Raw genomic sequence first — 18556 nt, 5'->3', positions numbered from 1 at the left:
GATCCCTGCTCCAGGAAGATCCCACATGCCTTAGAGCAACAAAGCCCATGTGCCACAACTACTGAGCCTGTGCTCCACAACAAGGGAAGACACCACAATGAGAAGCCCATGCACCGCAGAGAGTAGCCCCTGCTCTCTGCAACAGCCCGCTGTGCAGCAATGAAGATCCAGCATAGCCAAAAATAGATACATTTAATCTTAGGGGAAAAAAAAGAAGGCAGGTGGGGAGCCATTCCTCTGGGGGATCCAAGACTATCCACATTCCCACTGACCTCCAGGCTAACCCTTTTCACCAGCCAGATCACTCAGTGGCTAAGGGGCTCCACTGAACAATTTTCCACGACACCCTTTCTCCTGCTACAAGGCAATGTGTCTCCTATAACAGCATGAAGACTTTTCATAACCTCGCCCCAGACCACCCTGCTTCCGGCACTCAGTCCTGCTGTGACCTGCTCTCCGGGTGCCCCACTCCCTTTCCGAGCCCACCCTGTGAGGCCCCTGCAGCCTCACGGACTCCGGCTCTTCTGCCCACCCTGGGGACCTAAACCGGGAGCTGTGTGCAATGGTGCGTTTGGCATCTTCTCCCCGAAAGGAGGAGGTCTGAAAAACAGAAGGTTAAACTTGACCTACACTTGCTCTGTGTCCATCAGGAGCTGAGATAAACAGGTATCTTCTGAGATGAGGAGTTACAAACCCTAACCCTATGTCATTCTCCAGTCTGGGAGCATCCAGAACCCTACGTGCTTTTATGACACAAAACTATATTAGGTTGAGCCATATGAAACGTGTGCTATTCTACCATGCTGACCTGCAAAAATGGCAATTTCATATGATTCAACCTAAAAATCCCGATAGTGCTAAGATACACGAGCCATCATCCTTCCCTGGTTCTGCTGAGACAAAGGCCAGGCCTCTGAGTGTGAAAAACCCACCTCTCTGCCCAGCTTGTCTCCCACTGCTGCTCATACTGACGTCTCCAGCAGCTTATAACCGCAACCTGGACACTCAGCATCTTTGCCCATGCTGTTGCCCCTGCCTGGAATGCTCCCCTCCAACCACCTCTATGTAGAAAACTTCTATCCACTCCTCAAAACCCAGCTCAAAGTCCCTTCAGAAGCCTTTTCTGGTCCATATCTCCATCTAGTCAGATATTCTCTCCTTAGGGCTACATCTGAGCCTGTGTGGAGTTCTACTCATTTGCCTACCACTTTGCAACAAAATCTGCTTCTTTTATACCTATCCATAAAACCTATTTTTTTTTGTTTTGTTATATACCTATAACCTATTTTGTCTAGTTTTGTTTTATTCCTATCCCTAAAACAAGAAAAAAGAAATTTTAAAGGCAACAGTAGGGTCTGAATCACCTAGGCCTCTCACGAGGCTCATCATATGTTCTCAATAAGTATGTGATGAGTGAATCTGACAGAAATGCCATTCTATCACACCAAAATACTGAAAGTCAACAGAGATCACAGAAGCCAACCAATTCTTCTCTTCGTTATAGTGTACTTATTTTATATATAATATGTATTACCTGTGTATATCATACACATGCCGCTGCTGCTGCTAAGTCGCGTCAGTTGTGTCCGACTCTGTGCAACCCCACAGACGGCAGCCCACCAGGCTCCCCCGTCCCTGGGATTCTCCAGGCAAGGACACTGGAGTGGGTTGCCATTTCCTTCTCCAATGCATGGAAGTGGAAAGTGAAAGTGAAGTCGCTCAGTCGTGTCTGACTCTTCGTGACCCCATGGACTGCAGCCTACCAGGCTCCTCCATCGGTGGGATTTTCCAGGCAAGAGTACTGGAGTGGGGTGCCATTGCCTTCTCCGATCACACACATACACACATATATATAACTCAGCACAAAATGTCTATGACTTCATGCAGTTTGTGCTCTTGACTTTCAGGGACCATGTCTCCTGTTCAGTTCAGTTCAGTTCAGTGGCTCAGTCGTGTCCGACTCTTTGCGACCCCATGAATCGCAGCACTCCAGGCTTCCCTGTCCATCACCAACTCCCGGAATTCACTCAGACTCACGTCCATCGAGTCAGTGATGCCATCCAGCCATCTCATCCTCTGTCATCCCCTTCTCCTCCTGCCCCCAATCCCTCCCAGCATCAGAGTCTTTTCCAGTGAGTCAACTCTTCGCATGAGGTGGCAAAAGTACTGGATTTCAGCTTTAGCATCATTCCTTCCAAAGAAATCCCAGGGCTGATCTCCTTCAGAATGGACTGGTTGGATCTCCTTGCAGTCCAAGGGACTCTCAAGAGTCTTCTCCAACATCACAGTTCAAAAGCATCAATTCTTCGGCGCTCTGCCTTCTTCACAGTCCAACTCTCACATCCATACATGACCACTGGAAAAATCATAGCCTTGACTAGATGGACCTTGGTCGGCAAAGTAATGTCTCTGCTTTTGAATATACTATCTAGGTTGGTCATAACTTTTCTTCCAAAGAGTAAGCATCTTTTAATTTCAAGGCTGCAGTCACCATCTACAGTGATTTTGGAGCCCAGAAAAATAGTCTGACACTGTTTCCACTGTTTCCCCATCTATTTGCCATGAAGTGATGGGACCAGATGCCATGATCTTCGTTTTCTGAATGTTGAGCTTTAAGCCAGCTTTTTCACTCTCCACTTTCACTTTCATCAAGAGGCTTTTTAGTTCCTCTTCACTTTCTGCTATAAGGGTGGTGTCATCTGCATATCTGAGGTTATTGATATTTCTCCCGGCAATCTTGATTCCAGCTTTGTTTCTTCCAGTCCAGCGTTTCTCATGATGTACTCTGCATATAAGTTAAATAAGCAGGGTGACAATTTACAGCCTTGACTTACTCCTTTTCCTATTTGGAACCTGTCTGTTGTTCCGTGTCCAGTTCTAACTGTTGCTTCCTGACCTGCATACAGATTTCTCAAGAGGCAAAGTCAGGTGGTCTGGTATTCCCATCTCTTTCAGAATTTTCCACAGTTTATTGTGATCCACACAGTCAAAGGCTTTGGCATAGTCAATAAAGCAGAAATAGATGTTTTTCTGGAACTCTCTTGCTTTTTCCATGATCCAGTGGATGTTGGCAATTTGATCTCTGGTTCCTCTGCCTTTTCTAAAACCAGCTTGAACATCAGGAAGTTCACAGTTCACGTACTGCTGAAGCCAAATGGACACTACAGCATGGGTTCTGGAGTCAGGCCTCCTGGGTGAAAATGTGGCTCCACTCATTCCTAGGCATGTGCCCTCAGGCCAGTTCCTTACTTGGGTCTCAGTCTTCTTAGCCATGAAGTGGGGCTAAGAGTATCTTCTACTAAACAAGGTTAACACAAGCGATTGCATGTAAAACACCTAGCTCACTGCCTCTCATAGCTGTTGCTAATTATTATTTTTATTTTTCTTAAGGTCTCATGGGGAGGGTAACCATTTCCATCAGGAACATGTTTAGAGTTCACCTGGTCACTCCTCCCATTCAAATCCCACTTGCCATTTCTAAACATATGGAAATATAATAGTTCCATCAAGAACTCTCCAGAATTCTCTGATCTCCTGGTATCTTCTTCATCAAGAGTTTATTTGAAACTCATACTAACAGGGATCAATGAAACATTTCATAAACATGGGCTTTAGGAAACCTGCTGGCCTATTTCTACAAAGAATGCAATCAATACTTATTTTCATACATTATTAACTATACACAAAGCAATAATGAACAAAGGGCAACAGGAGTAACAGTTGGCATGGTGCTTCTTACACCATCAGAGGGACGTCAAGGAAAGGGGTACCAGTATGACAGAAGACAAATGAATAGCCTCTTAGGTCACCTTAAAGTGGGACTAAAGTATGTATTCCTTTCTTTACCACTGTGTAATGCTATTTATACAACAACATGACAAAAAAATGGCTCTAGGCATTCTGCTCTACTTTAGAATCCTTCCATCTCACACTGAAATGAAAAAAAAAGATACAAACCAGAAATTGCTTCTTTGGTTAATATTTCTGCAGTTCCGCAGGAATGGTTTTAATAGCATGCGTGTTCTGGATTTTACTTGTCAATTAAGAACCCATCGGAATGCAGGGCTAAGTACTAAAATAATAGATATTGGTTTATATTTCAACTTTAAAGGCCTTTTGTCAAATAGTGCTTTAAGGTGGAAGACAGAGGAAAGGAAACTGGGAATTAAGGGAAGACAGCAATAACTACGTAGGTTCCTCCTTAATAAAGGATCAGGTCTGTGCTTAAAATTTCATCACATAACAGTAGAAAGAGCACAGGCTTTGAAGATGCAGGAATAAGATGTGAGACTTAACTCTTCTACTTATTGGCGGTGTGGTGCTGAGAAACTTAATCATCCTCTCTGATCTCAGGTTTCCCTTTCAGAAATCAGAACATTATACCTACCTTTTACCATACTGTTAAGTGTTAACTGCTCAGTCAAATTTGACTGCGACCCCATGGACTGTAACTGCCAGGCTCCTCTGTCCATGGAATTCTCCAGGCAAGGATACTGAAGTGGATTGCCATTCCCTGGAGGGGATCTTCCTGACCCAGGGATGGAATCTGGGTCTCCCACATTACAGGCAGATTCTTTACGGTCTGAGCCACCAGGGAAGCTCACCTTTTAGCATAGGTGGGGATCAAAAGGAAATAATGGCCTTGATGGCACTCAGCAGGGGCTCCCCTAAGGAACTCCTCTCCCCACAGATACATCCTCTTTAAAGAGACAGCAGGTCTGGAGACAACACAGCTCCAGGACTAAGGGCAGAGCCCCAGAGGCAACTGTGGTTTGACCAGAAATAGGCCATTTGATCAAATGATTAAAAGTCTGTCATATGCTAATGCTTGGACGGGGCGGACCATGGGCCAATTTAGTGGGAGTAAATTGCAATTGATTTTCGAAGAAATTGCTTGTTCTCTTGCCTTTCCTCAGCTGTGTCACACTCTCTCATACACAGCTGTCTTTGTCACAGCCAGAACCGATTGAAACACGTGTCAAGTAAGATCTTTTAGAGGCAAAATGTTTAATAATACAGACATCCACACTCACACATGCTATAAATACACACATATACACATGAACAGGCAAATATATAAATATATCTCTATCTGTGCGTGTGTATATACATGTTTATATAGATGTTTCTAGAGGGCTCAAATTCAGTAAATTCTGCACCATGACTGTACCCTTCTGTGTGTTTTACAAATCCCTCTGTGGTTGGAAAGCTACCCTGAGTCATTTTTATTTTTACAACAACCCACTATTTGAAGAAAGATCAGAAAAGAGCACACCCCTAAAATCTCCTGTCCCTGCACTCCCCAGCTCTATCTGTGCAAATCCCTGGATATGAAAAGAAAATGGTTAAAAGATCACAGAAGATAAAAAATCATAAGAATAAAGGTTAACAATGGCTGCTTTCACCCCTAATTTCTGATATGGTGATAGACCCTCTTAGAACATTAATTAGAATGGGAAGAGAGATGAAAGAAATGCCCAGGGGACATAATAAATTAGCCCCTTATGCAAATTACCCATTCGTTCTCATCACTGACCCAGCTAGTTGAGTCTTTAAATTACGGGAAGTGGTTAGTTTCTTTAACAAAAAAAAAAATCCAGACAAAAGATTAATTTTTTTTTAAATGTGAAGGCTGGGCAGGCTTAAAGCAACAAATAATTTCTTAGTTTTCATTGCAGACAATTCTGAAGGGGGTCAGAAGATAAGAAAATGAACATTCTGGCCACTGGGTTCTGTTGCCAAACAGAGACCTATTAATTAACCCTTGTTCTGAAATAATTCCGAAACAATGGACAGCCAACCCTTTAACTGAAGTCAAAGGCTGTGCGTCTCACTCTAACTGTGAGAACAAAGTCTGGCAAGCTAAAAGGGTGCATGGCTGAGGAGCAGGTGAAGGACAATTTAAAGGAGGTGAGGAAATGCCAGGAGATGGAGAATTTCAAATATCAATTTAAAAACAAACACATACCTAATTTTACTTGTCATCACTGTCCTGGACAATTTATGTTTCACCGTCCTGGAAATTTATGGAACTCTCAGTTTTCTTATCAGTAAAATAAAAGGATTGGACTAGAATGACCTCCAAAAGTCCTGTGGCATCTACCATCGGGGATTATATTTATCCCTTTGTTTTCGCACTGTACTTTCAATAATTTGATTTGTTAAAATATAATCTTATGACATGCATTTTGTCTTCACTCCTGGCTTCCTTTTCTCTTTCCTACTCTTGTTTTCCCCTCTTCTTTATTTTCTCCACTTTCTTATTTTATCTTCTTGCATGTATTCAAATGAGACACTTTAAATACACTCTGGTGCAAAGTAAGGTACATATTGAATAAATCATGCTTTATAAATGTTATTAATATGAAAATGTATATGGCGAGATGATGATTTTCTCTGGTAGGAAGAAAAGGCTGGATAGGAAAACAGTAAGTCACAGAATAACACAAGATTCCATAGTCAGGCCCTTAGAGAAAGAAGGAAGACATTTCAGGTCATCTTCAGCTGCTGCCCTCATTTTACAAAAGGAGAAGGTGTCTCTTTGGAAAGGCAAAAACTTGCCCAAGGTCACTGGCTAGCTGCTGGAGGCAGAACACAGACTCTTGATTCCTGGACCAGTGCTCTTTGGATAAAACAATCCTGATGACTTCTCTTGACGATTCTCCACTGTATCCCAGAGAATAGCAACAACAACAAAAAAACAGGACATCCTTTGGAAAAAATAAGCTTCGACAGCAGAAAAATTAAGAGGTGGCAGAAAGAAATACTTCAGAAGACTAAGGGGAAGGAATGAGGACAGACATATTGGCTATAAATAATTTTGTACCTTGTAACAATCTTCAGTTCATGCAATTACCTGTCACTCACTGATGTTTTATCTCCCCTCTTTGGGTAACGGGACCTACAGTAATTCTATGCAAAATATCTGACTGTCTCTACTTCCACAGCCTGCACTGGAACATTCTGGCCGTTGCCAGAAGTATTGAGATACTGGAAAGACTTGAGCCTTACTCATGAAACTTCTCAAGATTGACAGTTCATCTAAATAATAAAGCTTGCCTTTAGGAAGTGGTCAGTGATGTGAGAAGACCCAGATTCCTCAGGTCATGAGGCAGGTAATAAGAAAGCATGTGTAGACTATGACTTCATTTTTGTAAAAAAGAAAAATATATATGTACATACGGAGTTATATATATTCATACATATAGGGGAAAAGCTGCAAAGGCTCATATCAGATGTTTACAGTGGTTATCTTTGGGAGCTGAGACTATGAATGGTTTAAATTGGCTTTCCTTTCCTACCTGTTTGTAATTTCTTACTGTCGTACAATAAACATGGATCGCTGAGGGGCCGGAGGGTGAGAGAATAAAAGCCAAAAGTAGTGGTCTGTGAAAGTGAAATGGAAGTGTACTTAGCAGGGCCTGTGGAGACGGAAGCCTTTCCCAGGTTTAAGGCATGCCCTTCTCAGGCAGCAGTAATTCTTCCCGCTATGAGGGGCGTTGCAGAGAAGATTTATGGGGAGAGGTTAGAAGAATGGGAATCAGTCAAGCTGAGAAGGGTAGGCTGATCACAAGAATCCTTAAGTACAGGAAGAGCTCCAAGCCGGGGTGACAGCCAGCTGCAGCAAGAGCAAAGAAAGGATCCGGCCCCAGAGGAACAGGGGGATCAGAGCAGGCAAAAGGAAGACCCTCCCCAACGGGGATTTAAAACTCAAATTGGGTTATTAAAAGTTAGGGCTTTCCTCCAGGGCCCTTTAGATATTGGACAGATTTCTTCTTTCTTGTCCAAGCCAGTTGATGAGCAGCCTTTCTGAAAGCTTGGGGTTGCTATGCTTTTCAAGACATAGAATCATGGTTCCAGGATCAGGGAATCACGTGTGCATGTTCAGTCACTCAGTCGCATCCTACTCTGTGTGAGCCCATGGACTGAAGCCCACCAGGCTCCTCTGTCCATGGAATATCCAGGCAAGAATGCTGGAGTGGGCTGCCATTCCTCCCCAAGGGGATCCGGCCAATCCAGGGATCGAACTTACATCTCCGGTATCTCCTGCATTGGCAGGCAGATTCTTTACCACTCAGCTACCTGGGAAGCCCTGACCAGGGAACATGGTGTGTCGAGAACGAGCCCCACTTTTGGAGTCAGGAGTGAGCTGACAGCTAACACAGCCTTGGCACAGCATTAAAAATGACTGAGATTTTATTGAGGACCAATTATATTTCAGGCAGGAGGCAAGGCTTTTTACATATAGCCTTTTTAATTTCCAAGAACCTGTAAAGGAGGTAGTATCACCATTTCATCTTATATCCAAGGATTCTGAGGCACAGGGAGATCACATGACCTGCCCAGAACAAGCGGCAGAGCTGGAGGTCCGCTCAGGTGAGCGCACTCGGGAGTACGTGTCCCTTCTCCAGCATCAGCACGCACAAAGATGAAAGAGGCACAAAGCTACCCAGAGGACTGATGCGACGACACCTGGTCAACCTAGTTTGTTTAGACATGGGCGACTGGGGTGAGATGGGAGGCTGATTAATAGAAGAATCTAACAAGGGAGACTGAAACCAGATCACTCCTAGAAGTCACCAAGGTGCTAAGGTAACATCTGGCGATGGGTAGCCAGGTTGAACAAGGAGAAACTAGACACAGGCGTGGGGCCAGTAAGAAGGCCAATGCAACGCTCAAGTGAAAGATAAGCTAGGTAGACTAAGGGAATGGAGGGAAAGGCAATTCAAAAAAGAGCAGGTAATTTCAGGAGGACTTAGTGATGGGTCCAGCTGAAGGAGTTGAGGAGGGGAGGGGAGGTGGTGGAGATGATTCCAAAGCTTACAAGTTAGGCAGACAATGCCTTTATGTAAGACAAGAGACTCAGGGAGAGGAGGATGTAAGGAGAAAAGGGGAGAGATAATGAGATCCATTTTGGACACACTGAGTTTGAAGTAACTGAGATACATCCTGATGGATTCAGCTAGGATTCAACTGGAAATGCTGGTTTAGAGCTCAGGAGAGGATGGAGAAGAGTAGGAGGGAAGGCTCTGAGTCATCAGTGTTCATGGTAGCTGAGGTCCCAGAGATAGATGATGTCTGTTCAGACAGGAGGCAGAACAGAAAGAGGCCAACGCCAATATCCTCTAAGGCAGTACCAGATCCAAGAAAAGGTTCTGGAGGAGACCCTCAAGCAATGTGGCCCAGGCCAAATGGCTTCCCATCTCTGAACTTCAATTTTGTAAAAGCAAAGAACTGGACCAGATCTCTAAGGCTCTTCTCTGATATTCAACCACCTACGGTTGATAAAGGCTTCCCAGGTGGTACTTGTGGGAAAGAACCTGCCTGCCAATGCAGGAGGTGTAAGAAACGCCAGTTCAATCCCTGAGTCAGGAAGATCCTCTGGAGTAGGAAACGGCAACCCACTCCAGTATTCCTGCCTGGAGAATCGCATGGACAGAGGAGCCTGGTGGGCTACAGTCTGTGGGGCTGCAAGAGTCGGACAGGGCTGAAGTGATTTAGCACATATGGTTGTGCTGATGTCTGCTCAGAGCCGGGGAGGATGCTCGATGCTGAACAAACACCCGGCATCACAAGCAAATCCCCGACTTTCCAGTGAGAAAGACAGACGCACAAATAAGTCCTCTCAATAGGCTGTGATTAACAGCTATCATAAAGGCAAGAGCAAACTGCAGCGTGAGAGAATCCTGAGTGGAAGTGCCTGTCTGGGGGAATTCCAGCACGGCCCTAAGAGACGAAACCTGATCTTGGTCTTAAAGAACTAATAGAAACTTCCCACACGGAGGCAAAGCCAAGTGTCAAGGCATGGGAAAGCAAATGCCTGGGAATGGCCTGCACAGTGAGCTTGACTGGAGAGGTGAAGTGGCTTCGAGAGGGAGGGCAGAGCCAAGGTGACCTAGGAAGATGGCCGTATGCTGTGTGTTCAGCCGCTCAGTCGTGTCCAACTCTTTGCAACCCCATGGACTGTAGCCTGCCAGGCTCCTCTGTCCATGGAACTTTCTAAGTAAGAATACTGGGTTGCCATTTTGTACTCTCGGGGATCTCCCCAACCCAGGGATGCAATCTGCATCTCTTGCTTCTTCTGCATTACCAAGTGGATTCTTTACCACTGCACCACCTGGAAGGCCGTGAAGGAGTTTAATATATGCCAGAATAGAGAACAAAAGACTTATAGGGGTTCTCAACATAGGGACACACGATTAGAGAGCTGAATAAAAAGGAGAGGACCACCACACACCCCTCGCAGCTAGTACTTACAAGCGTTTCTCTCTTGTCATGATTTGACAAGACAGCAGATGGTCTTATAAGGCTCTTCTTCAACATGTAAACATTTTAAGAAACTTTTCATTTAATAGCTACATAAATATGATGGTGCATTAAAACAGAAAAGTTAAACTTGGCTCATGATTTACAGCGTCATTCAAAAAGGAGCCAGACTCAGGAGAGCTTAGGGCATCTGATGCTGCGGCAAGCCATTTCCAATTACTTGGGAACCAACCTCAAGATCCTGAGTTTCCTGTGAAAATCTAAGCCACTCTCTGGGACTTGGTAGGGAAATGGTTGCAAAGCCAGAGAACTAGAACTTTGTCTTTCACCAAAGCAGATAAAGGATGTTCAAATACCAGCATCACTCTTGTCCCACAATCTCTCCAGTTGACACTTGTTTGCAAATACCATTGACTTTGATTACCCCTGAGGAAGGTCTGACATTTCTTGACTCTTCTCTACAAAATCCGACCTCCCAACCAATCCTTTTAAATCTTGGAGCCCTTTCTTAGAAAAAATCTCTTGCTGCCTTTGAGGGGCTTATATCCACTCTCTGATCCTCCATCTCCAGGCTTTTTTCAGTACCACTCCACTTTTCAAACTTCTCACTGCTTTGCGCTCCTCCTCCAGAGTCCAAAAACAGTGCCAACAGGCTCATCGTCCTTTCCAATTACTATTTATTTCTTGCTGCATTTGAACTTTTATGAGGAAGAAAAAGCGAGGCAGAATGGAAGTGAAAGAGTAAAGTCATGGCTAAGAGTCACAGATGTGAAATTACCACTTGATAGCTCCAACCTCAGACACTCTGAGCACCCACACAGCTCTGCCCTCTTGGTTCCCAAGACACTTTCCTGGGTTTGGTCCTCTCTTCCGACGTCCTCTTGCACTGACTCACTTGTTCCTTTGTGTCCTCTAGCTCACTGTGTGGTGGGACCCCTAAAAACCACACCAGCATCCACCCACAGAAAGGGTACTTCCTAGAGCCCTTCAAAGTGCCTTGGAGGCCAATGCTTCCACTTCTCCTATTGCGCTTCCAGGAGAAGAATCCCTCCAACTCCCCACCTCAATTCTTGCCAGACTAGCCTGCTTGATTTCCCTTCTGCAGTTCAGGCTTCAGATGACAGTTTTAACATTGTTCTACCTTATTTTTGGTCCCTTCCTTGTTCCCATCACTGATAATATCTCCATATGGCCTTTTAACTAGTGATCAAGTAAACAGTGGCAATGATGGCTGTGGGTTTGATGAGTCCAAGGAAAATGGAAAAGCAAGAACGTCAAACATGTCTTGTTCAGTGAAAGGATTCAGCTCACCCTTAGCGTATGTGGATAAACATTCTCTTCACCTTGGGCAGAGACATCCAAATATGGAAACTCTGACGGCTACCCTATCTGTAAAAGGCAAAGGCCCTGCTTGTCCCGGTTTCCTCAGAGACATTCTTAAAACAGAAGAGATGTTCTAGAAACTCAGATTCGAACCATGAAGAGCAGCATTCATCATCCCGATCCTCTGTCCCTCTCCATCCTACAAATGCCAAACTGGATCATATGCATTATTCAATGGCTCGAAACCTCTCGAGGCTCCATTTGGCTCTCTTATACCCACTTAAGGAACACAGTCACTGTAGAGGTCAAAGCTCATTACAGCTGGAACCTAAATCCAATGCCCTTGAGATATAAAATGTAGCTCCAGACAAGATCTTCCTGGCCCTGAGTTATGACTTCTGGGTCCTCGGCAGGCTGGGTCTTACAACATATTTGTTATGAAAACATATCTGTTTGAGAGAACGAGCCAAAAAAATGAATCGGTGGGACTTGGTCCAGGCAGAAGCATGTGATACCCATCAAAAAAAATATATATATATATCCAGACAAGCCAGTGGTATCCAAGAATGGCCAGGTCACTTTAAGTGGAGAAAGAATGCAAGGATTGAAAAGAGGGGGATTTTGGAGATGACCTCAATCTACCCTCAAAATCATGGACTGTTCGGATTGGGGATTTTTACTTCAATGGTCTCATTATACCAAAAAAAACAGAGACCCAGAGAGAGTAAAATGAGTCTATTACAGCCCTATAGTTCAAAACAGTTTTGAAATTAAAACCCAGATGAATCTTCTTCCTTACCTATTTCCTTACTTTCACTTTCTCAGCAGGGGAAAAGGGTTCACATCCTTTCAGGCATTGGCACAAAGGCTGAGCAGTAATGCTTCCAGGGCACAGGCAGCCAGCAGGAGGCACTGCCCCTCACAGTACCAGGAAGGTCAGCCAGGTTTCTGGTACCCCACCCTAGTTCCTACTGATCTGCTAACACAAGAACTCTGATGGTCATATACTCTTGTCTGCGCATTCTTGATCCACTGAGCCACTGTCCTGGCAGGGCCAAAGGGACAAAGAACGTAAATAGGGATCTGAGGTATAAGCTATCAACATATTTAGGATCATGTATGAATGCCTCTGACACTAAACTTGTCCTCTTATGTTTTATCCCAGAAACAGGCCACACACACACACACACACACATACACACACACTTTTTCTCTGAACCAAAAAAAAATAATAGAGAGGAGTGATTCTCAAGCTTCTTGAGCATACAAAGCACTCAGCCCAGGGAGCTTCCTAAAATGTAAATTCTCATCCCACAGCTCTGGGAAGTAGCCTGAGATTCCATACTTCTAACAAACTTTCAGGTGACATCAGTCCATGCTGATGGTCTGAGGAGCACACTTTGAGCAGTAAGAGACAAATGTTACAAAACCCTGCAAATAAATCTGAGTTTAAGTTCTGGTTCCACCAGTTAGGAGCTCTGTGATCTCGGGCTGGTTTCCTAACTTCCCCTTGCCTCAATCATCTCATCTCTAAAATGGAAATAACAACATGTAAGACACACTTGATGATGACTACATAAGCCAGTGATGAAAAGATCTTAAACAGTGCCTGGCACATAACAAGAGCTTAATAAATGCCAGCTGCTGGCTGCTTCTAAGATTCATGTCACGGGAGCAGATATAACTTCTATCTGGCTCACTGCCAAACTACCAATGGTAAGAATGCAGCAGGTGCTCAGTGGATGTCTGTGAATGAATGTATGTATAATACACATAATTTCAGTATTTACATACTTTCTTGGTTCTATGACTTTCTGCAGGAAAGCATAAAACATTTAGAACACTAGAACACTCTCACCAGGACCAAACCTCCATCTCATAGAATCACATTCAATGTGAACCACCACATTTAACCACCAAGAAACATACAATTTGTGATGGCTATGTATACTTGAGAAAGTCTGAACTGTAAACAAATAAAGACAACATCAGTCTGGAATCTGCATGTCATTAAGGGAAATTACTGCCTCACTCATTATTTGTGGGGCTATCTGAATGCAGATGTTATGGAAAACTTAATTCTAAAAAGAAGTTCACTTCCAAACCAAATGTAGCTTTGCAAAGACAAACCACGGGAAGTGAGACCACTTTTGAAAGGGCAGTAACATATTCTTTCGTATATGCACACACTTGCTCAGGAAAAATTAAAAACAAAACAAAACATGTTAACAAATAGTAGAGCTTAATCTTTTAAATCAAAGGCAAACCCGTGAGTCTGTCCAAGAGTCTTCAACAATCTAAGATTATCTTCAAGCATCTTGTAAAGTAAAGCAGCATCATTTAAAAGGATCCCATTTCCAGGGCGGCACTGTGTACAGTATGCAGCAAGAAGGGAATACGATTGCCACCTACAGACAGAAGTGGCACTCCCTTCGCAAGAGTTGGCCAATCATATTTTATTGTGGGGCGGGTGGGGGTAGGGGGAATTCAACCAAGTCACTTCCCTCCAACCTCTTTCAAACCACCACACCACATTTACTTCATTTAGAATTACTTTCAAGTCGTACAATCATCTCTAGGCATTCTGCCTCTTCATTATCATCATCCTGTTTCTAATTTCCCAGAAACACTGTGCCATTCAACTATCTCCTTATACACTGCTTGAGAGCCAAAGGGAATGCAAGCCAACGGATTTCAAGTGGGCGAAGACATCAGAGTAGAAGTATGAATCTGCTTACCTGGTATGAATGGGACCACCCGGAATATATCAGACAATCTGCTGTTTACTGGCTCATACGGGGAGTCTTCAAGCAGATCATTTCCTAAAAACAACAGAAAGATTGGGCTCAGATTGGAAAACAGGCATATTTCAGGCAGTTTTTGTTACTGAATCTGAATTCTAATTATGTTATGATTGTGTAACAAAAAGATGCTGAAACTTTCAAAGATTTCAAATGCATCTATTTGGCTCTGGTTATTTCTTTTCATTCCCTCTGCCTCTGTTGTCCTTGCTCTCCCCAGAGTGCCATGAAAACATTGGAGAACAACCCAGGCTCATCTTGCCAGAAAACTCTCCCACTCTTTGCAAAGGAAGGAAACCAGAGAGGAAGGAATCAGTGACGTCACAAGCCCAGATTGCCTCCAGGAGCCAATGGAAGAAAGGTGACCCAAAAGAGCCCCCACTGCCCCGATTTTTTTTTTTTTTTTTTTTTTTGCTCCCAAAACATGGCATACGGTCAGAAAGCAGGTACTCTGGCTATTAAACAGTCAGCTTCTGAAATAGGTTTTCATTAACAGGTTCTGGAGGAAGTAGCAGCTGAGAGGTCAAATCTGTATATTACAGATTTTCAGCAAGAGTCTCAGTGGAGAATGAAGGCCCTGAATGTTTGTGTTAGATTTACAAACATCAGCCACCTCCTGCACACAAGGACCAAAAAACTGCCATTGAAATGGATGACTGTAACAAGTAGACCTGTCCCTCTCGGAGTCATTTCTGTATGAACCAAGGCTGAACCACACTAGCTGGTTCAAGACTCAGATCATCTAAGATGACAATTTCCCCGCCCCCCCACATCTGCCTTTGATCAGGTTTGGAGGTGGGGGGATGGTAAAGATAGAATAGATTCCACTGGACTCTTTATTCTGAATTCTTTATCTTGTGTCAGAATAGAAGGGGAGAAGAGAGAGAAACTCCAGGCAAGACGCAGTGTAAGCTTTCCGATTATCCTGTGGAGCCAGTGCTCCTCCTTGGAGGGAAGTCGCAGGTTCCTCGAGGCGGCCTTTAATGGATTCCTAACTCCGATGTTCTGACCAAGTTTCAGAGAGGTCAGCAGGGGTCCCCGGGATGTCCCTCCACCCCATCACGGGTTTGCCAACAAGCAGGCCCCGACAGTGCTGCTAGGGAGGCAGCAAACACCAGCTGCCGACGTCCCTGAGGGCCCATGAAAGGTCCTCATTCTGCAGCTGGGGAGAACTGAGTGGAAGATGAGGTCAGCCAGACCCCGGGGCCTAGGGGCCCCCTGCCTTCAGGGGCTGGGGGAGGGGAACGGAGCCGGTCGCGCGTACCCTGCAGGCTCTGATACATGCTCCAGTAGATGCGCAGACAGTTCTTCTCCTTCTTCATGCCCCGCTTGCAGCGGCAGTTGTAAAGGGACTTCTGTTTCAGGGCCTCCATGGCGCTGCGGCACTCGTCCTTGGCCTCGAGGCCCGAGGTCAAGCTGAAGTTGGTCTCCTTGCCCGCCACGCACTGCCGGAGCGTGCGGTACTTGGTGCTGCAGCTCTGCTCCTTCAGGCACTGATCGCTGGCTTTCACGCAGTCCAGGCGGTCCCCGCCGCTCACCTCGGCCGACAGGAGAACGTCTGCGGGCGGAGGGGAGGGCGCGTGAGTGCGGCGGGGCAGGGGCGCGGGGCGCCAGCGGGGAGGGAGGACGCGCGCAGGACCCGGCTTCTGGGGCTCCCGGCGCACCGGGCACGCCCGCCCCGCTACGCCCCAGAGTCCATCTTCCCGCCCCGGCACCTCCTGCCGCCGGTCTCCCCCTACTCCATCCCGAAGCTTGCGGGTTTCAGGCGATTTGCCCGCGAGCCAGCGCTGCCCACCGTGAGCACCGGCCCTGCCGCCCCGGGACCCACCGGCCTCAGCCTCCGCTCGACCTCCAGGGCCGCCGGCCCGGGTTCCAGCCATTCGCTCCGCCCGGCCCGACTGAAGCCCAGGGGCTTTCGGAAGGCGAAAGCAGCGGGCTGGGCACTGGGCGCAGTGAGGGCGAGCCCTGGTCCCCGGCCCGCCCGGTGGGGAGCCCTGAGATGCTATTGGGGAAAAAGTTTTTCCCTTCCAACTTTGCTCTTCTGGTCGGGTGCTAGTCCACACCCCACCTGCCCGCCGCGCCTCCGCGAGCTCCCGTGGATTCGCAAGGAGCGTCGGGCTCGGGGCTGGAGGGCTCAGACCCTTTCATTGCCCGCAGGCTAGGTCAATACAAAACGTAGGAAACAAAATCTAAGGAAGAGAAACTGCGGGCAAGTGCCGCGCCGCCCGCGCCCCACTCCCCACCCGGGGTTGCTGAGGGTTCAGCAACGAAACTTCCCGCTCCCACCCCACCGCACCAGCAACACAACTGGGGGGGGGGGTGGCGGGTGGCTGCTGCCGCTAGTACTCCCGGAAAGACTCCGCAGATAAGAAAGCCAGCGGCGGCCTCGACTTACCCAGAAGCGGCAGTACGAAGTACAGGGTCGCCAGGAACATGGTGCCGGCGCGCAGCTGGTCCCCGCCCCCCCGAAAATCCCGGCCTGCCGCTCGGTCTCGCCAAGGGAGCTCAGCATGCAGTGATCCCCGGACTGCCGCGCTGTTCTGGCCGCCCAAAGTTCAGCTCCATCCAGGGCGACAGGAAACTCCCAGGTCCGTCCGCCGCCACCGCCGCCGGCGACTCAGCTCCGGGCGGACGGTTGGCGCGAGGGCGGGAGGCGGTTCCGCTTTTAGGGGTTCAGGTCCGACCCAACCTGGAAGGGAGAGTGCGCTTTGAAACCAGAGCGGAGAGCGCTGGAGCCTCCCCCGCCCCTCTGCCCTCCCCGGCTTCAGCCTTGGGGGACTTTTTAGCGCCCGGGTGAGGGCCCACCCCTACCCAGGTCGGGGCGCGGGGAGGGGGTTCCCGGGGGTGCATGTGCGTGTATTCCCGGGAGCCGCCCGCACGGCAGGGTAAAGGCTGGAGAGGTCAGACGCGGGCTCCCAAAGTCCAAGGGGGTGTCTACTGGGTCCAATCCAAGAGGTTGAACGCAAGCAAATAAATAAATAACGTTACTTTCCGAGAGCGAGCCGGCCGCTGCCTGGAGTCGAAGCACTCGGCGGCGGCAGCTTTCTCGCCAGCCCTGGCGCGGAAAGAGCCCCTTCTCCCGGGAAGTTCACCGCCCCCTCCCCGCGCCAGCTCTCTGGCTCAGCCGGCCCTCTCCACCCAAACCACCAATCGCTGCCCCCCATTGCCGTATCCCCTCCTCCTCGGGCTCGCCTCCATTCAGAGGCAGTCGCGAGAGGAGGAATCGATGTCCCGGTTGGGGCTGAAACCCGGCTCGCGCGCCCCTACCCGCCGCGCTGTCCTCGGTTTCCTAGCGTCCGCGCCGCGTAGACACTAGCCCAGCGCCCCGGAGTCGCGCGCATCATCGCCGTCACCCTGGCCGAGCGCACAGGGCCCGCAGCTCTGGAGCGCCAGGGCAGGTGCAGCCCCGCGCCGCGCAAGACGCTGCGCCCCAAAGTTCAGGGACGCCCACAAGACGGGTAGAGGGGAATGAGGGCGAGGCGACGGGTTCCCAAACCGACAGAATGGGAGAAATCTATCCAAATGCTACCAACCTGGACTTAACCAGCTGCGGCGAGATGCCAGTTTATTTATTTATTTACTGGGTTGGTGGGGGGCGGGTGTTGTACTCGCCCCCTCCTTCCCTTTCCAATCTCACTTCTCTGCACTAGGAAGAAAGATGCGGTAATCCTCGAGAGCGCAGAGGACCAAGTTGGGCCAGGGTGTTTTCCGAGCAGAGCCCTGGCTCGGGAGGTCCCTTAGGGATGGTAGTGGTCACCGGGAGCTGCGCGGCGAACAGCGAGTTCCTTGGCCAGATTTCTTTCCCGGAGGACCCTCCGCCTGTTCCTGCTCCTGCCACCCCGCAGCACACCGCCAGCCCCTCAGATACTCGCCCGCAAGGACGCCGTAGACGCACACACTCACGGGCTGTGGGACCCGGGGCCGGCTCCCGCAAGCGCGCACAGGACACACAGCGCTACGCAGCCGGCCGCGAGCGCCGCTAGTCTCTCTCTCTCAGTTCTCTCTCTCTCTTTCACACACACACACACACGCACAATGCACAAGGCCTCTTTCTTCCTTCTCTCTTAGCACAATCAAACCAGACCCTTCTCAACGCAAAGTTTCTCCCCACGTCACCCACGGCTATGACTCAAGATTTGGCCCGTTACAACACACACTCAGACCCT

General features: G+C 47.7%; 1 protein-coding gene across 4 annotated transcripts in view; it reads right to left on the bottom strand.

The window, feature by feature from the left end:
* The window catches only part of GFRA1 (GDNF family receptor alpha 1), a 234760-nt gene extending 216526 nt beyond the window's left edge, over positions 1-18234 (bottom strand). For 2 of the 4 annotated variants that reach the window (XM_018041623.1, XM_018041626.1), the window contains exons 1-4: positions 17379-17513; positions 16786-17079; positions 15655-15948; positions 14328-14411 (exon numbers count right to left, since the gene is read on the bottom strand). In XM_018041623.1, the coding sequence (XP_017897112.1) occupies positions 14328-14411; positions 15655-15948; positions 16786-16825 (418 nt within the window). In that variant the 5' untranslated portion in view covers positions 16826-17079; positions 17379-17513. Of the gene's footprint in view, positions 1-14327; positions 14412-15654; positions 15949-16785; positions 17080-17378; positions 17514-17657; positions 17760-17923 lie in introns of those variants that run through there. The other 2 variants (XM_018041625.1, XM_018041624.1) reach the window with 2 other exon arrangements.

Source organism: Capra hircus, chromosome 26, assembly GCF_001704415.2.
Source record: "Capra hircus breed San Clemente chromosome 26, ASM170441v1, whole genome shotgun sequence".
Lineage (NCBI taxonomy): Eukaryota > Metazoa > Chordata > Mammalia > Artiodactyla > Bovidae > Capra > Capra hircus.
The sequence above is the reverse complement of the archived record's forward strand: the minus strand, read 5'-3'. Positions and strand labels throughout refer to the sequence as shown.